Here is a 22,098-nt window from a genome sequence, read left to right as displayed (position 1 = left end):
CTGGGGGAAGGTGTCCCTGCCCCTGGCAGGGGGGTTGGAATTAGGTGATCTTTAAGGTCCCTTCCAACCCAAACTATTCTATGATTTGCAGCAGTATTCAAGCAGGCAAACAGGAGTGCAGAGTTTACTACTACACAGTACTTCTGCCCCTGGCTTCTAGGAAACCTTTATCACACAGATAAAGGTTGAAGATAACATGTTAAACTCCATCACTTCTACCCCAGGCCCCTATTTCCATTCATTGCATTTGACAGTGCATACATCTATCAATACAGTATAGATTGTACATTTGTAACAGTGCAGACTAATCCCAGACTAGTTTCAATGACCTTTAGCATCATGAACTTCACTCTTGAGAAACAAGAAAAAAGTCTCCCAGAGAACATCTATACAGCTATAAAAATTCTGCAATGAATTTTTTGTCCACATTATTTTCTTAGAAGCTCAAATTTACAGTGTTATCCCATTTGCCAATGTGTACTGTGTACCAACCATGTGTTCAGGAACAGCTGATGCGCACACTAGCATAGCATTGGCATTGTTGATGGTGTAGCTGCTGCAGCACAGAGCTCAGTATAGAGGCCCGAGTCTCCTGATTAACAGAGCAAATGCTTAAACTAGGCAGCATGCACTGAAATTGTACATCTGAAGCTACCTGCCAACAGTTTGCTCTCTAAGCAGTCCAGTTTAAAGTTGACTAGGATTTACCTACAAGGGCTCTAAATCACACCTGTGCAGATATACTTAGGAAGATCTGGAGGAAAGTACACAAGCATAACCATAGCAGGACTACTAGGTGCATAATATATGTGCTGAACTAATTTAATGACGGTGGGTCCTTACAGCCCACTTAGATGAAAACAAAGGTGCAAGCAGTAAATTAATCTATAGAAATGCTTTCTCCGACAACTGAGAATTCTCATGATACAAAATTTCAAAATGCCTTTCTAGAGCAAGAGCTACTGAGCCTTGCCAAAAAAAAAAGGCAGAGCCCAAAGCTTACATAAACTAACATAACCCCTTAGTTCAGCTATCTCACCCCTTTTTTTCATATAATACTCCAGTGATAGATGTGAGTTCACGCAGAAGTCCATAAACCCTCCTGATTCTTCAGAGGCATTAAATGTATAGTTACCACCCAAATCCTTTAATACTGTTCCCACACTACAAAAGTTAAGAAATCATCTCTTTAGTGTTGCAAAACTCATGTATTGTGTTAGATATCAAACATCCCTGAACACACAGGAGTGAGTGACAGGTAGAGTATCCACCCTGCAGGAAAAGCTAAGATTGTTCTAGTATTGTTTTTGTCAAAAGATATCCTCTTGCAAGAATAAAAATCCCTCAATTTTACTTCAGCAGAAGCACATTTTTCAGGAGTATTGCTTTGGATTTTGCTCTTTGTGGCTATATTGTGTGTCCCTTACATTGAGATATTAATCCCCAAATTAAGTAAACTTATAATAAAGTAAAAGTGTAGAGACCTTCCTGGTTTCTTCGCTGTGTGGTGTGAGGAAATGCTAAGTGTGAGGAAACCTTCACTGTGAAAGATGGTAGTGTTACAGCAGCAGGACGAATCTCCTGGTGCAATGGAAGACTGTTTTCAAAGCATTTTAAAGCACGCTGTTGATGCCTGAGGTTTTGTGAATAAGATTCATAAAGAGTTCTAGGGAGCAAGTATGAAACTCGCAGGGCGACTCTGCAAGGCATGAGGTGTCACTGCTCCCCCAGGCAGCTGAGCTGCTGTGCAGTCCCCGCGGAGGAGTGGTTTACAGGCAAGGCAGTTGCTCGGGCTGCCCACAGCTAGGCTGGCTCACAGCCTGAGTATTGCTTTTCCTCATCAGTGTTCACATTGCGTAACAGTTATACTTAACAGAGTATATAAGGTAACACACTGAGGAGGTAAATATGTGACTAGCTTGCAAAATGGCAGCTGGAGAGGACGCATGGCTGCTGTCCTTGATTCTCACCATTGGGGTCACAGCGCTTGTTGCTACCGGTAAGCTTCAGAAGGGTTTTTCCCTATTGCCTTCTGTAAGGACACAGAGCACATATGCAGTTTGCTCACCTAGGGGAACCCCAGCTTTATCGGAGGAGCTGGGCACCCAACCTTGCTACATAGAAATTAAATCTGAATAGGAAATAGTTCTTAATTTCTTTTTGTGATCTCTTTTCAGCCATTTGTCTTATGTTCTTTCTTTGCAAATATTGAAATCAAATTCTTGTCCCAAAATCTTGTCTGCTGAGGCAGAGCAGACCACTGTACCACATTCGTAATTTGGTATTGAGAACTTTAATGCAGATCATCTAATCAATTTTACCTAAATGTTAACAGTATTTGTATATGCTAGACTATTTTCATGGAAGTCTGGAAGCTTCTTCTTTTGGCTGTACATACTATCAAGGGTCAGGAATATATTTTGTGTGTTCCCAGATGTTTTCTTAATAAGGAAATGCATTTTCTTAATGAGAGCAATCTATTAGACTTCTAACTAACAATCTGGATCAAAAAGGATTAAGATCTATATGCAATTCCTAATTTGTGTGTACAGTAAGACAATACATATGATATACCTTAGGGAGTTTATACATACAAACCAATCGAAACAAAGGCTGAAATAATGTCAGCTATACTCATTAGAGTTTCTTGAAGCCTTATGTCTGAAAATGAATTGTTTAAGCAAACATAAGATGTATATTTAAGTAGCTAAAGCTCTTGGAAAATCTGGCAATTACTTGCGAATAAACCAATTCTGTGATTTTGTGCTCACATCCCGCAGGACAAAAAGCGGAGCACCCAGAAGTGGTGACCAAGTATGGGAGAGTCCGAGGGTACCAATTCAAGGTAGATGCAGCTGAGAGGAGTGTAAATGTCTTTTTGGGACTTCCTTTTGCTAAGCCTCCAGTTGGACCACTGAGGTTTTCTGAACCCCAGCCACCTGAAACATGGAAAGGTGTCAGAGATGCCACTTCCTACCCACCAATGTAAGTGACAAAACCATCAGTCTTTTTAATAATTTTATATTACATGCAGTTCCAGGACACTAGTGTACAGGGCAATCAAAAGCCACAAAGATAAATTCCTTGGTGCCATCTTGTTACCAGCTGCAACTGTTACAATGAATGCATTTCTAAAGACATCTTTATGAGCTGCCCTTTTTATTAAAAACTGCTATCTAATGGACAGTGATGAGTTAATATGGACCATCACTTTGCCAATAATGTTATGTTTTGGGAGCATTTGGCCATTACTAAGTAATGTTTATAAACTGTGTAGCTTTGCAGCAGAAAGAAGCAAAGGAAATGCTGGTATAAAATATTAGAAGAAAAAAATGCTGAGTCACATGCTTAATAGGACACATAAGAAATGCAGACCAGTTCTAGTCTGTATTGTAAATATAGACTTACTCGTACTACTTGTTTAGTGCCTCAAGCCTAAAGCCTATCATTACAATGCAAAAACCTGTTGAAGATGGAAAATAATTAATTTGCATTTTAATTGAAGTAATTTATAGCCATATGTATTTGCAGGTATAATCCTGTAATATTTTGAAACATGCAAAATTATATCTGCATGCCACTGTGCACTGCTATAGATTGTGTTTCCTTTTTATGGATCTCCTTAATAACAGGTCAAAGGAAGAAAATATATTAAAATTGAAAAAAAAAATTTATGTTTTCTGTTGCCAAAAGTCTAAAAATGTACTAGAGATTGGTTTCTGGTTTGCACTTTGTTGTGGAAGTACAAAAAATCTACACCTCATAGCTTTGATGTTTTAGTTATTTCTGTTGTTTGTTATTTTTTCATTTATTCAGGTGTCTACAGGATAAAGTACAGGGACAGGTTTTTTCAGATGCCATTACTAATAGAAAAGAAAAAGTTCTTCTTCAAGTGTCTGAAGATTGCTTATACCTAAACGTGTATACACCTCTTTCTACAGAGCACCAGGAGAAGCTGCCTGTAAGCAAAATCATTATATAACCTCTAGAAAAATTATTTTACAGCAAACCTACAATGTGTGCTATCTGCAGACTTACAGGTGCAGTTTTGTAATGATGATCAAGTTACATGCTGTGCACCAGTAAATATTTGCTGAGGTTTAAGAGACACAAAATCCTGTTTTACAAATAAAATTTTATTGACATTTTAGCTAGGTAATGTTTGATTTCCTCTAACTAACCTGTGAAAAGTCATGGGGCACTGGTATAGTGTAAGTATTTAATAAAATCAATGCCATTTTGTAAGACTGCAGGCCTCATAGTCAAAAGACATGTACCATTTGTGAAATGTAATTGGAAAGAGTCAGGAGTGAAACAGTACAAAATACTATGGTTTTGTTTCTATTTAGATTTTTTCACTGGGAGCTCTTATCTGTGCTGGGTTGTTTATGGTTTTGTCTTTCCAGGTCTTTGTATGGATCCATGGAGGTGGATTAGTTTTTGGAGCAGCTTCATCATATGATGGTTCAGCATTAGCAGCCTTTGACAATGTGGTGGTTGTAACAATTCAGTACAGATTAGGTATTGTTGGATATTTTAGGTAAGATATTTTATCTCAGTTTTTGCTTAGTGATTTCCAGAATTACGTGTGCAAAGCCTTTGTGAGGAGGCATGCAGAATACTTGCTTATGCAAAGAAATTGTACATTTCTTAATTACTCATGCAAGAGTTGGGAACAATTTGCAAGTCCCAAGTCAGCTTCCAAGTCTGTTCTTGTTCAATGGCTACTCTAATCTCAACGCTTTCTGAGACCTTTATTTTTCAGTTGTGTAGAGAAGGTCTGTGTAGAGAATGGCAGCTGATTTCTTATGCTACAGATTGTATTTTTCTCTGTCTTTTTTCTTGCATTGAGCATTTAAGCAAATGTATTCTTTCTCTGCAGCACTAGTGATAAGCATGCCCAAGGTAACTGGGGGTATTTAGATCAAGTAGCAGCTCTTCAATGGATTCAGGAAAATATCATACATTTTGGAGGAGATCCAGGATCCGTCACCATTGCTGGAGAATCTGCAGGAGGAGTCAGTGTGTCTGCTCTTGTAAGTTCACGGTAATATTGAATTTTAATTACTTAGGGAAAAAAAACACCATCCACATTCATTTTTAGTACCAGCATGAAAAGTCAGTGAGAGAAAAGGGATGGTTTTATAGTAAATGACACATCACCTTGGTCTAAGATACAACAACAATACAACAGAACAGTACAATTTCTGATTGATGAAAATGTTCTTTTCATACCCAAATCTTTTAGTTCAGACCCAAAATGTTACTCCTCATCTACTAAATTAAATTCTGAGGGTTTTTTTTCAGTACCAGAACCCCAAATATTTGTTCTTGTGAGAAAAGTCCTTTAAGAAGATGGATTGCCCATTACCTGTTTGCTTTGACAGTCACTTGTGCAAAGTAACCGAGGAAAATAGTCATGATAGCTGAATTAGACGTGCATTTTGTGACCCAGTGATGATGTAAAATTTTTACATCAACACTGAGCACTTGGCCAAGAGGTTGTTTTTCTCCAGTCTCTCACAATTTGGTACAGATCACAGAGTGAAACCAAGGTTCAGTGATACACGTGATAAAATTTTCTGTTTCCCAAACTCCTGCCCTCTGGCCAGTAGTTCTTTATTCCCCTTCTGCAGCAGAGCCAGGCTATCCTGGACACAGTTCTGGTTGTTCCCTATCTGGCCTGCAGTGTAGTTCCATGAAGTCTTGGAAGCTAGGTGCTATGGGAGGGGAAAAGGCAGGCATGAACTCCTTACCAAAGCCCTTTGCATACCTGAACTATGATCAGAGGCTACAGAATAACAGTCTGACCACAGCTGTTTTCAAAATGTTTTAAATGGCAATTCCTGATAATGATATTCTAAGTCAGTGGTCAGAGCATAATGCTTATCATGCTTGTAACGCTTGTTCTTGCCTTTTTACAGGTCTTATCTCCCCTGGCGAAGGGCTTGTTCCATAAAGCCATTTCAGAGAGTGGTACTGCAGTCAGGGCTTTGTTCACTGACCAGCCTGAGGAGGAAGCACAAGTGGGTATTTTGTGGTGTTTTTCATTATTTTTCCTGATAGCTTTGCATATCTTAGGCTGTTTATTCCAAAATGTAAAACCAGAATTTTTTTCTTGTGAAACTACAACCACAGTCATTTAAGACAGTATTTCTATGTGTAAGTAATAAATGTTTAATGATGCCTTGCTTTTCAAATACCCAAATATCCACATATGTGTGAGTGAAAGCAAAAGGCTAAGGAAGCAAATAGAGAAGGCGGAGAAGTGTGAAATGTAGAGGAATACTAGAACATGTACTGTCTTCAAGAAAAGTTGAGCTGTAATTTTGGCTGGAAAATGGCACCAGAGTCTGAATACTCTTCTCTTCCCCTCCTGTTTGATGCCTATTGTGTGCAAATAAACAAGACTGTATTCAATTTGTTTATATTTGAAAAGAAGAGATGACTTCAATCCAGTGCCTTTTTCAACTACAAGAAACAACTTCCAAGAACCTAGATTTGATAATCTAGGATATAAAAGAAGCAATATTATAATGAGCTCTGTCTTTCTAATGAGAGCTGTTACTTCACCCAAAAAGACATCATCAAGAATGGTATAATGTGCTCTTTGTTACCATCTATATGGTTGTGTTCTGAGTGTGTCTCACTCTAACTCCTTTATGTCACCCTTTTCTTTTCACCCCAGCATTACTTACCAGAATGACTGTCTTGGTCTACTTCTGTATAAAAATATTTTAGAGTCATGTGTTTTGTCCTTCTGCTCAGCCCACAATGAGAAGGGTTATAAGGGCTTCCTGTTCTCTACCTCTGCAGCTGGAACGTGACTGGCTTCAGTGATCCTTGTGCAGAAATGTAGACTCGCCCCTGCCAGACTCTGAGGCTTAGTGGCACATAGAGCCTTCTATGGGAACTATATGAAAAGCGTTTGTTTTTGTTGATTGCAGAGAATTGCTGCTGCCTCTGGCTGTGAAAAATCTAGCTCAGCTGCAGTAGTTGAATGCTTAAGAGAAAAAACCGAAGAAGAGATAGTACAGATAACACTAAACATGGTAGGTGAAATTATATTTCTTGCATTTAAAACATTTCAGATTTTACGCTATTTATGTGTTGTAGTATTAGGAGAACTTGAAGTGAATGTAACATCTGACTTCCTTGACCTTTTCAGGATTTGACAACACTGCAGATCTGCTATACCTCACCTGAAAAATGTGAACAGGTTACTTCCCTTTCATTCTCCACGGACTTTGAGCTACTTTGTTTTGCTGTCATGCTCTACTAGGGGAAGGAAAAGAATGAAGTGTCCCAGTTTCTCCTGGAGAACCTGAAAATTAATTAATATAATATATTATGTCCTACTTAAAATTTCTTATCACAGTGCTGGCTTCTGTGTTCCTTTGCAGTTTCAACACAGAAGTTAGTTTTTCCTCTACTATTCCACGCACCCATAATAGGATTGGACTAACTAAGAAGAAATATAAATTGGAAATTACCTATGTTTTGCAAACATTCAAAATAAAATGCTAATCTTCTCAGAACCTTCTACCTAGTGCAGAAAATCTGTCAGAGAAAATGTAGAGATGGTTTGAATACTATTACTCCTTATATTTTAACTTGACATTTTATTTGGTTTTGCTTTGGAACTACAGTAAAAATCTGAAAAGTTTTTCTAAAAGCAAAATTGATGTATTAATGAAGCTTGCTTTTTTTTTTTTTTTTTTCCCCTCCAGTCTTCCCCGTTCATCAGTGCATCTGTAGATGGTGTATTTTTTCCAAAGAGTCCCAGGCAATTACTATCTGAAAAAGTGATCAATGCAGTCCCATATATAATAGGAGTAAATAACTGTGAATTTGGATGGGTACTTCCTACGGTAAGAGACTTATAATGTCATTATTTATACATCATTTTGTTAATGTAAGGTTTTCTAATAAATATGATTCTCTATATTATGCAGATAATGAAATTTCCTGCTTACACAGATGGTCTGGATGAAGATGTTGCACGTCAAGTTTTACAGAGCTTCTTAGCATTATCACTTAAGGTGAGACACCATTTTCAGAATAACCTAGTGCTGCTTCTTCACTGGTCTGGTTCTATATTTGTACTCTGAGAGGGGTGTATTTTAGAGGCAAAGTTTGTTCTCTTTGACAGCTTCTTACTATGGGGCAGTAGTGGGCAGCAGACATGGTGTATTCCTGTTGCCACTAATAATTGAAAATACACTTTAAATTCCCATCCTATATGCCCCGCTTTTTCAAAACGAGTTCTGTGAAAATCCAGGAGTGATTCAGGTACCTAAGCATAGATCTCTTGTGACATTTTAGATACCCTAAGTTATCCAAGACACACATGGTACCAGGAAGTATGACACAAGACCTATAGAACACACCGTTCTGAAGCAGCAGCTGGAGACTCAAAAGGATAACCTGAGATGTTTAAAATGGCACAGAGACCTATGTTTACATGTCTTGAGTTTTTGCTTGCCTGTAATTTACAAACCTCTTAGCCATCTGGTTCCTTTGTGCTCTCCTGAAACTACAAAGTATAGAAAAATGCAGGTTAATAGGTAAGAATTAAGGGCTATATAAACATGGCCAGTACTTGCAATGGATCATTCAGTGTCATGGATATCCATCATGAATTTGGAAAGGCAGAGCCCAGGCTTGTTCTGAAAGGGAGTAAATTATGACTATATACAACAATAAAATAGTTTTATGAGATCCAACAGGATTTCTTTTCTTTATGAGAGTTATTTCCACAGAAGGGAGAACAGACTACCATATCTATTTATCAGCATCACTGACTGATGTTCATCTAAAGATGTTTGATCTTTAGATCTTGCAAACCTCTTCTCCCTGATAACATCTGTATCTGATAGCTGTGTAACTCCCAAGTCTGAGCTCTGAGCCACACTCTGACACAGTTGAGGATTGTTTCTGAAAGAAGGTAATGCTTGCGGTTTTAGCCAGGGACACGCAGATGGCACACTCAATTAGTGCTGTAACTCTCAACGTCATTATAAGAAGTATTTTTATTGTTCATTTCAGGGTGTTACTTCTGAAGTTGTTGATCAAGTATACAATGAATACATAGGGAATGCAGAAAACCGTGCTCAGGTGCGAGATGGCCTTCTTGATACAATAGGAGACACTTTGTTTGTTTTTTCAGCCATTGAAGTGGCTAGATACCATCGAGGTGAGTCTCTAATTCAGCACCTATTAGAAGAAATGTAGAATTCCATCTTGGGATGTGTTCGTGGACAGTACGCATCATACTTCATTATTCAGAGAACTGATAGTGTTTTCATTTTACCAAAATAATTTGTAATGAAAGTTTATCATCTTTGATGGCTGGTATTTTCAGCTGTCAAGCTAACACCCTTCTGTGTATTTTCTACCAGATGCTGGCAACCCAGTCTACTTTTATGAATTTCAGCATCGACCAAGTTCAGCGACAGGTGTTGTGCCAGAGTTTGTAAAAGCAGATCATACAGATGAGATTGCCTTTGTCTTTGGAAAGCCATTCTTAGCCGGTGATGTATCCAGCCTACTAAAGTATTTCTTTTAAAACATCATTATTGTTCATTTTACTTACTGGAAAGCTTTAGAATAGACTTGGTCTCTTAAAAACATTGGAATCAACATAAACATTTTCTGTCTTTGGTAGAAGTTACTCTTCATTAAATCATTCATCTGCAGTTCTCCAGCTCTGCTCAAGTAAAACTCCCATAGCTCAGAGTAAAAAATATAACTGGTTACAGTCTATTGGAATTGATATAGCTGCTACTTTTTCGATTATTTAGTTTTTAATGTTTCCATTTAATCTCTCACTTTGCAGGGTATGCTACAGAAGAAGAAAACAAACTTAGCAGAACTGTTATGAGATACTGGACTAACTTTGCTAGAAATGGGTGAGAATCATAACTCTAGTTACAGCTCAAGTTTTGTCTGTGGTGCCTGAAACATAATAGCAATACTTACATGGTGGTTCCTACAAATTTGACAGAATTTAAGATAAATATTGAAGAAAATTATTTATATTCTTAATGATTGCAAGAAAAATATTTTAAATGAACCTGCAGACCAAAAAAGAAAAAAAAATAAATTCAAGATCTATTACTCCATCTGCAATGGAGTTTTAGATCCAAAAGTCATGGCAATTATTAAACATTCGCTATTCTACCAGTGAGCATTTTGATAAAAAACATTCAACTATTCAGGTACTAGAATCACATAATCTGAGCTCGTGCTAGTTTTCTGAAATGCTCTCAGCCTGAGCAGTCAGAGCACAAGCGATAGGCAAATGGAAAGCTAACTTTTCATTATATTATTTCCAGGAATCCCAACGGAGAAGGCTTGGTCCATTGGCCTCAGTATGATCTGGATGAAAGATTCCTAGAAATAGACCTGATACAAAAGGCAGCAAAGAAACTGAAAGAACGCAGAATGGAGTTTTGGACACAGCTCACAAACCAAATGATGAATGAAAGGAAAGAACGCACAGATTTATAAGAGTTGGGGAGGGTACAGTTTGCTTTTAAAACCCAAAGTAAAATCAAGCAAAATCAGTTTGTCAGGATGCAGAGTTTAATAACCACCTTCTAACTCACTATTATGTAATCTGTTGTCATGATCACAGTGAAATGTGAGAATCATGGGAAATTTGGAATGTTTGTGGGACTAAAAATCCCTGTTTAATGAAGCAAGCAGAAAAAGCCTATAATCTTTTCAGGCTCAAAACCACCTTGTATCTACTCAGTGGATATCAAAACTGAATAATGCTCCTGTGAGAAGGGGGAGTAAGGATGAAATTGGAAAATATATTGAAATCTGTAAGAAATTATCTATACAGAATATAACACAAGTGTCAGAATATGTTACATGCTGATTCCCCTCTTCTTTCAGAAAAGAACACCGAGTTATCATTCTTACAGCCTGTTTCCACTTTCTTTAATTGGAAATAGCTTGTAGGGAGTAGAGAATCCATTGAAAAACATCTGTGAGATGGGATAGACATCTCATAAATGAGGACAGAAAATCTCTGTTTTCTTGTTTTGTAAACTGTTATAAATAAAAGTTCATATTGATTTTCTGGAACTTCTTTTTCTTTCATGTAACTGATCTAGGCTAATTCCAAGAGGTTAAATCACACCCAAGAAGAAATGTGCCTAGTTTCTTTCTTCAACCTAGTGGGTTTCAGATACAGATTTTCCAGCTTTATTTGCAGGACCTGAATCTCAAGGCTCTAGGAGTTTCACAGACTATGCTATGGTGTGATTATCTATTCTTCAACACTTCCCAGCAAAGAATTCACAGTTCACTGGCTGGATGGAGGAAGCATTACTGGCAGGACAGACACCCACTGAGACAGAGAGGAAAGCAATGTATAATGATGTTTACTGCATGTTATTAGCTCAGCGTTGTCTGTGGGCCCACAAAGGGAAGACCTGCTGATATGAAAAGCATGCACCCCAGTCTTCATCCTTGCAGGGGCACTAGCAGCTGTAACCACATTTTTGGCATATCTGGAATGTGTCAGGGCACACAAGTAGCAGAGTGGGATTTTTGCAGTTACATGGCAAGCAAGACATGCTTGCCAGGCACAAAAGAACACAAAATGTAAGCATCGAAGAATCTATAAGAACACTACTCATAACAATAAACAAACAGTAATAAATTAGCTCTAACTACCCCCTTAACTGATGCTGAGCTCACCCTCCCGTCTCCCGCAGTGTTCCACAGTCTATGGCTACTCTTCCCAGGAGGGACTGTCACAGTGACACACTGGCAGCCCAAGCTCCTGCCAACAGGTGTTGATTTCTTGAGGATGCCTTCTTCTTCCTCCTTACCTTTGGGTTCACTTGGGCTTGTGTTTACACATTGGTGGACCTCAAGCAGTGTGATCTATACTGAGCTTCTGCCTGGCTATCCCTGTTTGTGCATTTTTTTTCGTAACTTGCAAAAACCACTAGTTGTTACCATTACTTGCAAAAAGCCATCATTAAGTAACAGCTAATCATAGCAACAGTGTTCAACCATACTGCTAGTTCTGTCACACATTTCTTAATGCAGCATATGGGGCACACTGGGCATTTCATTCCTTCCCCTAGTTTGATCTGAAGTAGCCTTTAAGTCTGTTATTAGTTTGTTTGTTGAATCAGTGTTTCTATCCTTGTAGGTTCACAAAAATCATTATGTTAAACAAGACAGAAAAAATTCCCATGTGTTTGTGAATGCAACATCATAGGTATAACTTCTGTGGAAAAGTGAGGCCTGTTATTTTATTAACCATATACGATAACGCAGTAGTTTCTGACCATGTGAGAAGCAGCATTCTGTCTATCTGTCTACTTTAAAACCCCAAATATAAAGAATGGTATGCTTTCAAACAGTTGAGAAAGGAATAATACTAGGACCACAATGTATAGGTTACCTTTAAGCAGCAGATTCCTACATTATGCTCCAAACCACATTTTACTTTATAACTTTAATATTAATGGTCACTTGGCATAGATACTCAATTCAGCTCAAGGTAACAGTGCATATACATTGTACAAATGTATGCAGTGTGCACTTACATTTGAAGAAATTCTTAGCAGTATATTTAGTTGAAAATATTCAGCAAGAGCTGCTGCTGTTGTTCTGGTTTTCACATTCTGTTAATAAACACTTAATCTTTTTTAAAAATGTATTAATTACACATGATTTCTATAATTGCCTTTCTAAGTCAGTGACAAAGTATGTTTGTTATGAGTCATTCCTGCTTCTCAGGTCATCTCTCCTCTGGCAAAGGGTTTGTTCCATAGGGCTATCTCAGAGAGTGGAGTTGTAGCCAGAAGTCTGATAACTGACTGCCCTGAAACACACACAGTAAAGTAAGTAATTTAAAAATGTATATTGTTCCACATTTTAGTACTTGAATGGTATTCAATATTATTATTGACCTTTTAGTATTGTAGATTTCCATATGTTGATACTTCCTGTGGGAAAAAAAAATCCAGTTGCATACCCATTTATGATACTGCTTTGTTCAAACTTGCAAACATTGTGCATGCTGTTGTAACTTATTTATGTCACAGCTTCTACATGAACCATGACTCTGGTCTTCAGCTATGATGGAAGGAATTGGAATTAAAAATCACTTTCCATTCCCAGCACAGCGTAGCTGATGACTGTTCACTGTGACTCAGTTGCTGAAGAAAGTACTGTTCACGGAGGAGTAAGTAGCATAGGTAATATAAGAAAACTGTCAGTCTTTTGTTATACTGATAGCAGAGGATTGCAACTATGCTGACTCTGAAAAACCTGATTCAGCTGCAGTGGTTCAGTGCTTAAGAGAAAAAACAGCAAAAGAGATGGTAAACATAACTCTAAAAATGGTAGCTTGTGCTGTACTTTGTCTTATAAGACAGGATAAATTCTTCTCTAAGACAACCTGAAGCAAAATTGTTGTATGACCCTTGCATGGCTTTTGTAGGACTTCACAACAGTGCGCTTGAACAATAGTACTGCATTTGAAGAATCTCAACAGGAACATTCCTTACCCTGCATTTCAGGGTAAAAGTGCAATCATCACAGGAACGTAACTATTAATGCTGCTTTTTCTTTCCACACACACACACCCCCCCCCCCCCCCCCCCGGGAATGGTTATGAACCAGGTAGGCTCACAAATACCAAATAAGAGAGCTAAAATTGCAAAAATGGAACTGGCCAGCTTTTCACAGTCAATTATATTAGCTTTGTCATCAGCAAGGCACCTCCTAGCAGCTGGCTGATTTTTTAATACAGTGTGCAAGAAGGAAGGACTGCATATCGGAGGAAGTAATGCAGCATTTATCAAACCCTTCTAGGAAGTGCAGCCATTGAGAAAGCTCCCCTTTTCACAAGAGCGACCTTTTGTTAGTAGCAATTTAATCTGTTGCCATAACCAGTTTTTCTGTATCACTGTGCTGACTTGTCAGTTCTTTTGTCATTTTACCATGTAAACTTATTTTGACCTTGTTCCTAACCCAATCTTAAATTGGAGTTAGAAACTGGTTAACAAGTCACTCTGTCTTAAGCATTCAGCATTAAGTTCTTGTGCAGTACTAAGCTTATGTAAGAGAAACTCGGAACAAGGTCTGAAACTTAGATACCTTTGACATTATGCTTTATAACTAAAAATAGGTGACTTGGGTGCTTTCTTTAGGTCAATACTAAGGAATCTGAATTATCTTTCCAAGCAAAACCAATATGTAAATAACAAAAGGGTACTTTTTTCCTCCAGCATGCTCTCTTTATTGATGCAGTTGTGGACGGTGTATTTTTCCCAAAAAACCCATCACTGCTACTAGCTGAAAAAAGAATCAGTGCAGTCCTGTACATAATAGAAGTAATGAACCATGAATTTGGATTCTTCTGCTTCCAACTGTAAGATGCATATAATGCCTTGTATTTATATGTTGATTTATTAACTATTCAGGAGCATAAGAACTCACACAAAACACTCTTTTAACTCTGCAGGTGCTGAAATACTCTCTTTTTGCAAAAGGATTGGACAAAAACGTAGCATTCAAGCATTAAAGAGCACAGTCTTTTCCAGTAAGAGGCAATTTTAATATGCTAATTGACTTTTATCTAGTGAGGGTCGGTACTGCAGCCTAGTCCTTGCATTTTTTCCCCCCTTCATTTTCTTGGCTACAGACACTGCAGCAGAATTCCCGTGTACTGCGATGTCCTTGAACCAAGTGCCAGGTGGGGGGCACTGGGCGATAGTTCAGGCTCTGCAGAGGGTCCTTCGCTCCGGGCCCCCGAGGCAGGTTCCTGAGCTCCAGGAGTTGCTCCATGTACCTGAGAACATCCCATCTCAGGAGAGAATAGGGTGAGCTTGAAATAATTTTATGGAAACTCACAAGAAGATTATTCATATTCTGTCTTCCTTACGCAAGTGATTTCCACAGAGGAAAGCCAGCAGGCATTGCTGACTGGTAGTACCTGTGCAATAATGTAATTCCCCTTTGAGCTCCTGCAAACCTCTTGCTTCCAAGCGGAGCTGTAACAAGTAACGCTGCCGCAGCGGCTCCCGAGTTCAACTAAATGTTCGAAACCGAACTCTGTAAAAGCAGGACGTGCAGATGACATGGGCTTTGTACTCGGAATGCCCTTCTGGGCAGGTATCTGCGTTTGCTAAACAGTTTGTTCACTCATCACATGCATTGTGAGCACTAAAAACGTTTGTAGCAAAGTAAGAATTTTTAGAATTCCTAGAGAGTACCCGACCCACTCCCCTCCACGCCCTCTCTCCGCGACCTGTGTGCGCCGCGCCGCCCTCCTGCCGGCCCTACGCGAGAGCGGCGGCGCCGCGCGCAGGCGCGCCCCCGGCGGCGCGTGTCCTCTGGCGGCCGCCGTAGGGGAGCGAGCGCGGCGCTGCCATGGCGGCCGGGCCGCCCGTGCTGCTCGGGCTGCGCGACGCCGCCGTGGCGGGGCCGTGCCGAGGGGGCGAGCGGGCCCCGGCCTGGACCACCAACAAGCTGGGCGGCTCGGCGGTAGGGCCGGGGGTGGGTCCGCAGGCCGGGCGGAGCGCCGGGCGCCCCCGCAGCGCGCTACAGTCGTGCCTGTGCTGTTGTCTTTTCAGGACTGGGTGCCGTGCGTGCGGCCGGGCTCCCCCCGGTGCGGGCTGTGCGCGGCGCGGCTGGCGCACCTGGTGCAGCTGTACTGCCCGCTGGAGGGGTCCCCCTGCCACCGCCTCGCCAACGTCTTCGCCTGCGCCGGCGAGCGCTGCCGGGGGGCGCCGGGCGGGTGAGCACGGGCTCGGGCTTCGCTCCGGGGCGGGCGCGGCGCGGCGCGGCTCGGCTCTGCTGGCAGTGCCGCCGCGGGCTCGGGGCTCCGTCCCTTACGCGTCCTTTTCCTTTCTGTTCCTCGCATGTTCCTTCGCCGCGTGTTCAAGCTGGAAGGTGCTGCGCTCCCAGTATTTGGAGGCCCAGCAGAAGGAAACGCGAGATTGCAGCGTAAGACAGGTATCCCTGACAAACTGCCTCGGCGGGACCTGTGCGGTGTCCCAGGGCGCTGCACGAACTGCAGTGCTGAGGAGGTTTTAACTTTAAAATGCAGTTGAGGTGGTCGAGTTTCGCACTGGTGTGTACTTCTTTAAGTAACCACAACCTTTCTCAAGAAGCTGTGCTATATGCTAGTTTTGAGAAATGTTTGTGCACATGTGGAGAAGTCATGGCCGTGGAATTTCTGACAATGGGACTACTACATGTTTTTTATAGAAGATTAACTTCTTGTTTGTGATCTGTGTTAGGCTTATTTTAAAGTGGAGATTGCAGTCCAACCCTGTGGTCAAAAATAATGTTTTGGTAGCTCAAATAATTAAAGTATTATTTTTCAATTTTAAATGACTGGGCTATACAGTTTAGGTTTGGATCTGGAAGATGTTTTCTTTATTTTCTAATTTAAATAGATTTTTAACATTCTATTATCAATTTTAATTAATCTGATTCAGTTATTGTTAATATACTTCTGGTATTTTTGCTTGTGAAGAAAAACCACATGTTGGCTTTACATTGAAAGAGGAGGATGACTATCGAACTAGTGATGACAGGCAGGAAGTGTTTATTCTGCTGGTGCATTTGCAGCATGAAATTTTGATCTGTGGTTAATGAGCTGATGCTCTGATAAAATAATGGTGGTGGTGTTGGTGGTGATGCTATTATTTTCCTCCCTATTCTGCCCTTTAAGCGTACCTGTGGTGCCACTAACTGTGCTTCAGATAAATGTATCCAAACTAGCTGTCAGCGGTCACACCAGCAGCCAGGGTCTGGCAATATGATGTACAAAGGCCATTCAAAAAGCCAATGAATTCTTGTTCTGTTTTTCCAATGTGAGAGGTTTTTTGCTATAACTGTGCCACTGTGAAAAGTAAACGTGGGTGTGCTGGTAAGTACAACTGTGAGGAGAATAGGTGAAATAACACAAAGTGTTAAGGTTTTAGTTTTCCTGTCTGTATTTGGAGTGCATTAGGGTGGCTGATCTTGACAGTGTTCTTTTTCCTTTTTCTGGTTTTTGTTTGTTTGTTTTTTGTTTTTGTTCTTTTCAGAAACAAGAATCAAATTTTGCTGCAAAAGACTGGTGTGATGAAGCAGATGACTGGGGAGTCTGTGATGGAGCAGAATCTCCTGCATGTGCCTCCCTTCAGCTGCTTGGCTTAAATGAAGCGGTGAGCAGCTCCTTGTCCAGAGAGATGGAGTGTGCATCCCAGTTCCAACAGCTTCGCTTGTCTGAAGCTATGGATGGGTCAGGTTCCCTGAATACACATCCTCCAGTCAGCGAGGGAACGGTAACAGCGACATTTAGTTCAGCTCCTGTGTTCCAGCCCTTTTACATTAGTGTGGTGGATGAGGAAGACTACGCTGGTTTCCTTGATACAGATCATGCAGATGAGCTATTGAAAGAGTATCAGCAGAGAGAGGGTGTTGGTTTGGAACAGTTGATGTCAGAAAGGTGAGAACAGGTCTGGGTTTCACGCTGAAACCGATGGGATTATATAGTTGCCTATATGCTGACTGATAATCTAAATCTGGCTCTCACTAAATCTGAATGATTTTTGTAACTGAGTCCTTCAGGAATCACTGGTGTTTTGTACATTGCTGGAAGAACATAACAGTGCACCCAGTTCTGTCAAATTTTGAGTTGTTCAGAGATGCATCTGTTTCTGAGTGACTGAGCAGTTGGAGTGTCCTTGGGCTCCAGATAGTTCAGTGGACCATCAGTCTCTGAAACCAAACCAGTGTGGTTTAAACGACATCTTATGCTAAATGGCATGAGTTTATATTGTGACATTTGTCCTTTTTTTTTTTTTTTTCTTTATAAAGCTAAAGATTTTTTTATATTCCAGTTGCATTTTTAAGAGTTTAATTTTGGTTAGAGACTCGGATGATAGTAAGACTCTGGAAGATTTTGTAAAGGTTGTCTGAAAAACAATTTTTGAACATAATAACTGAATGTATTTTCAGTATTAACTTAGGTGATCGCAGTAAGCACTTATATACAGACCGTTCATCTTTTGATTGTATTAACATGTACAGTGACTTTTTCTGATTTGTGGACAACAGTGAATTTTTTGGTAGCTAAAGCTACTATGAATTGCAGAATCTGCATAGAATGCTTTTTAGTAGTGATGTTCCTGTCGACTTTTGTTGACCTTTATACAATCATAGAACTTTTTAATTACAATTAATTCAAAATTTTAAGAGACACGGTTTTAATTTTAAAACTAGCAAAACTCCTGAGAAGTTACTAAGGGAATGATTTTTTTTAAGGAATAAGCGTCTGGTGGATTTGAATCTCATGTGGTAGTTTTAAACACTGTTAGCACTTGTAAGCCACCAGAAACCGAAGAATTAGAAGCAAAATGTTCACTTGCAACCTCTAACAGGAATTGCCTCTTAATTTAACATGTATAGTTTTTTTCAGTGTACTTAGTATAACTTAATGAGAACATGAAGTAACCATTGCTTATTTAAAGCATGCGTATCATACTGAAAACCATACTGGAAATTTTGTTTCTTTTCTTGTTTTCTTAGTTTTGTAGGTGAAGGTGATAATGAAAAATATGAAAAGAGTGAAGTCAAAGGCAGGGATCACACATTCCATAAATTTATGAAAAGAATATCTGTGTGTCATGAACAGATTATAAGGTATGTTGATTATCTGGTTGTAAAAAGGAGATACAGAGCACAGAGGTTGATTGTTAGTACATTAAAATAAACCATTTCATTGGAAGTAGATGTATATTTTTGTTTCTTGATCAAAAATAATTGCTAAGAGGGCTGTTAGCATGTGCCTGTGTGGTCAGACTTCAGTGCCTGATTGGGCTTTTTTGTACAAAGTCTTAAGTAGTTGAGAAGCAAAGCAGAATCAGAGACCCCAGATCTGGCTCTGGGAGACTTTCTTTGACAGAAGACCTGATGAGAACAGACCCAGACTGTCTTTGAAGACTCGCTGAAATCCAGGCATAGAGGTTTTCAAGAGACCATTTTGAGATAGAAGTATAATACACAGTGGTATGCTCCTGTGATAGACTTCCAAGGCTATCTGCTCCTCTGAAATTTTGTAACCTTATCGTAGTTGCTTATGTCTCAGTCCTTGAGATGTTACTGAAGTAAGAAACCACTCGTTTTAAAGCCCGGGTTCTTCTGCAGCTTATTGTGATTACCCCTTGGGACCTTGCAGTCTTCAGTTCTTGTAAATCTGCTGCTTTTCCTAGAACAAAAGCAGATTCAACCTCAAAGCAGCTGCTTTCCCAAAAGAGGAGTTAATTCTGAATGAAAGTATAACAAAGAGTTCAAATTATGAATTATTCATAGTACCAGATAATACACATGGTTTTCGTGGATCATACCAAGTGTTAGTTTTTAACTTTGTTCCAGAGTCCAATGCAGCAGCTCTGGTCAGGCTGGCTCAGTGTAGTGACAGGACCTTTGTTTATCAAGTTTCCAGAACCAGGTGGAACTATTGGGTACCTTTTTGATGGGAAGGTAAAGTTTGAGGGGCTGGTCACACAGATAAGAAACATTACAAACTTTAATTATCTTTCAAAGTTTATACAGAAAATGTACTATTGCAGAGTGCAAGTAACTTTATCAGACAACTTTTTTTCACTGGATCTATCCCTTTGCAGTATTATGCTCTTTGAATTTTCTGTTCTTCTAAAACATCACCTCTGGTGATGCCTATGAGTAGTTATAAGTTTTATGTAGCCCTCCCTTTCCCCTTCACGGATATTCTGAGTATGCCTGTTAGATCCCCATTTCTCTTGGGCTGCCAGATCGCTGTTGAGCTTTCAGCACAGCACAGAATCCCCTGCTTGGCATTCAGTGGAAGCAGTCTTTGATCTTGGTTTCCTGTTAGTTGTGGAGCTATGATGATGGCTCCTATAAATAAAACATCAGTTCTGTGGCATAACTACAGTGAGTTTGAGACCTGTTCTATGTTGAGTATCTTTAATTGCCACTGGTTAGGATTCAATTTTTCGCAAAAGTGTAGTTTGCTTAATTGAGCAAGTCAAGTACAGCATATTTTTGGAGGTGTCAGTTCAAAGCATTTATCTGCTTTAAATCCAGCTCTTTCCTTAAGACTTTCTAAGTGTTGACCTTCTATGTGTTTCCCCCTCCCCACCTTTATTCTTTGTTTAATAACTCATCTGAATCTTAGGCAATGATTCTGGCTCATAGCAATGTTTTTTACTTCAAGTTCAGATGTTTCAGAGAATCCTGAACACTGTTGCCAACATGTATGTTTTCCTATGAAATTTAGGTATAAAAAATTAATACTTTTTTCCTTTCTTCTCTTAGATACTCTTGGGGTGGCCAGCCTTTATTCATAACGTGTCCTCCAGCCAACATTGACAAAGATATTCCAGCCTGCGGTAACTGCGGAAGTAACAGAATATTTGAATTTCAACTCATGCCAGCGCTGGTCAGCATGCTCCAGAGTGATTCAGGTGTTGACCTTTGAATTAGCTGAATGAATGCTAGAAACAGTCACCTTCTTGGTAAAGTTTAGTGAACTGCGATTTGGATTGTTTCTTGCTAACCACACGCACTGATGTGGTTATCACTGTGTGACAGTGATCGTCTTGTGTATAGAATCCACTCTGTCTCCCGTATAGCTTTCACTAAGCAAAAGATATAACTCTGATTTATGGAGACTCTATGATTGCAACTTCATTTGCTCACTAGTGAACTTTAATAACAGCAATATAGATAATTCCATGGCCTCGTGAGTAATTTGTCTTTATTGCCTCTTAAATGTGCTCTTGGAAAATAATAAATATTGTCAGATAAGATTGCAGACACTTACAAAGCTCTTTGAAAATTCTGAGTCAGCTTGCTTTAAAATCTTTAAAATTAGAAAATGCTATGTATGTAGGAAACTGAATATGAAAAATATTTTCTGAACTGTCAAAGACTGAAGTATAGCAATAAGCAGTAGACCCTGATTATGTAAATTTTTCACAGCTTTACATTACATTTCTTTATTGCTTTGTTTTTAGATCTGTCGGTGGAATTTGGAACTGTTATAGTTTACACATGTGAGAGAAGCTGTTGGCCAACAAATAATCAAACCCCTCTTGAAGAATTTATTATTGTACAAGAAGACCCAGATGAGAGATTATTTAAATAAATTGTATTTCTCTGCATAGATGGAAAGTCTGTTGTTTTTTTTTGGTTTTTTTTGTTTTTTTTTTACCACAGGTGAAAGTGTATAATTATGCAATAGAATTTTCCACAGATGTGGTAAAAAATTAATTTCATTTGGTGACTTTGTGCTTATTTCCAGGAAAAACTGGTTGAAGTATGTATTGGCATGCGTCTGAAATGTGGCGACAGAAAACTTCGCTTACTTGGTTACACATGGAAATTTAAGCATAGAGATTGTATCGTGATTCTAGTTACACTTATCATTTGGGGAGGAAAGGAGAAAGGTTGTCTTGCTGCAGTTAGGTATACTGTTAGCTTTCATCAGTCAAACAGGATCCAGTTTGTAGACGCTGTTAGCAGTGAAAAACTTAATGTAAGCTTGATTTTTAAAATAGATGTGTTTTGGTTTAACCACAGATTGGAAATTCAGTGGCTGAAAGGGCTTTGCTCTTACCACAGTCTTCCTATGATGAAGCTTTTCTGTACGTGTTTTCAATGAAGGATAAGTTACATTTGCTTGGCTAAATGAGCTCTGGCAGTCACGGTGCTTTGGATGGGGAAAAGGTGGAGGGTTTCGTTCATGCTCCTGTTCCCACAGGTACAGAATGATGGGGCAGGTACAGCACCTGCCTTGTTACTGCAGTCTGGGCTCGTAGGGTAATTCTGCTGCTTGAGTTAACAGTCTTAATTCTTCTGTGGAGTTCCCTGTTGGTTTAGGCTAAATTGCAGTATTTAAATTGACTTAATAGAGGAGTAATTTAAGTAAGTGTCCTTAAAGCTTTTTGTACAGGTTTAATGCTGCAGCATAAATTAACACACTAAATGTGTGGGTTGAAACAAACAAAAAAAAAAAAGTGTGGGGGAGTGAAAATGATGGAATGTGTTTGCAAAACTGCCTTTTTTAAAGGAAGCGTC

The 22,098-nt window shown here is 39.5% G+C and overlaps 2 protein-coding genes across 3 annotated transcripts; both read left to right on the top strand.

Moving 5' to 3' along the window:
• Window positions 1-1,868: 1,868 nt before the first annotated feature.
• Window positions 1,869-11,097, top strand: LOC104367374 (fatty acyl-CoA hydrolase precursor, medium chain). 2 transcript variants are annotated; one of them, XM_009974479.3, is made up of 14 exons: window positions 1,869-1,999; window positions 2,781-2,985; window positions 3,817-3,961; window positions 4,407-4,540; window positions 4,883-5,036; window positions 5,925-6,026; window positions 6,948-7,052; window positions 7,169-7,219; window positions 7,731-7,871; window positions 7,956-8,042; window positions 9,049-9,196; window positions 9,402-9,533; window positions 9,839-9,911; window positions 10,338-11,097. In XM_009974479.3, exons 1-14 carry the CDS (start codon window positions 1,927-1,929, stop codon window positions 10,510-10,512), a joined length of 1,725 nt encoding a protein of 574 aa, XP_009972781.3. In that variant the 5' UTR covers window positions 1,869-1,926; the 3' UTR covers window positions 10,513-11,097. The 2 variants fall into 2 exon arrangements, with proteins under 2 accessions (XP_009972781.3, XP_009972782.3); XM_009974480.3 differs by lacking the exon at window positions 7,169-7,219.
• A 4,272-nt stretch (window positions 11,098-15,369) lies between these two features.
• PDCD2L (programmed cell death 2 like) lies at window positions 15,370-21,184 on the top strand. The gene is made up of 7 exons (XM_042797804.1): window positions 15,370-15,525; window positions 15,615-15,778; window positions 15,927-15,996; window positions 17,079-17,482; window positions 18,565-18,678; window positions 20,335-20,483; window positions 21,036-21,184. Exons 1-7 carry the CDS (start codon window positions 15,412-15,414, stop codon window positions 21,164-21,166), a joined length of 1,146 nt encoding a protein of 381 aa, XP_042653738.1. The 5' UTR covers window positions 15,370-15,411; the 3' UTR covers window positions 21,167-21,184.
• The last annotated feature ends 914 nt before the right edge of the window (window positions 21,185-22,098 follow it).

Source organism: Tyto alba, unplaced genomic scaffold (genome assembly GCF_018691265.1).
Source record: "Tyto alba isolate M040663 unplaced genomic scaffold, T.alba_DEE_v4.0 Super-Scaffold_26, whole genome shotgun sequence".
NCBI classification, from domain to species: Eukaryota; Metazoa; Chordata; class Aves; order Strigiformes; family Tytonidae; genus Tyto; species Tyto alba.
The sequence above is the reverse complement of the archived record's forward strand: the minus strand, read 5'-3'. Positions and strand labels throughout refer to the sequence as shown.

What these genes read in the sequence shown, in the direction of transcription:
- LOC104367374 (XM_009974479.3), top strand. Translation starts at nt 1,927, where the DNA reads ATGGCAGCTGGAGAGGACGCATGGCTGCTGTCCTTGATTCTCACCATT. An exon ending in CACCTGAAAAATGTGAACAG is followed by an intron (nt 7,220 to 7,730) that starts GTTACTTCCCTT and finishes TTTCCCCTCCAG; the next exon opens with TCTTCCCCGTTCATCAGTGC. An exon ending in ACTAACTTTGCTAGAAATGG is followed by an intron (nt 9,912 to 10,337) that starts GTGAGAATCATA and finishes TATTATTTCCAG; the next exon opens with GAATCCCAACGGAGAAGGCT.
- PDCD2L (XM_042797804.1), top strand. Translation starts at nt 15,412, where the DNA reads ATGGCGGCCGGGCCGCCCGTGCTGCTCGGGCTGCGCGACGCCGCCGTG. An exon ending in TGCCGGGGGGCGCCGGGCGG is followed by an intron (nt 15,779 to 15,926) that starts GTGAGCACGGGC and finishes CGCGTGTTCAAG; the next exon opens with CTGGAAGGTGCTGCGCTCCC. An exon ending in GAGATTGCAGCGTAAGACAG is followed by an intron (nt 15,997 to 17,078) that starts GTATCCCTGACA and finishes TGTTCTTTTCAG; the next exon opens with AAACAAGAATCAAATTTTGC.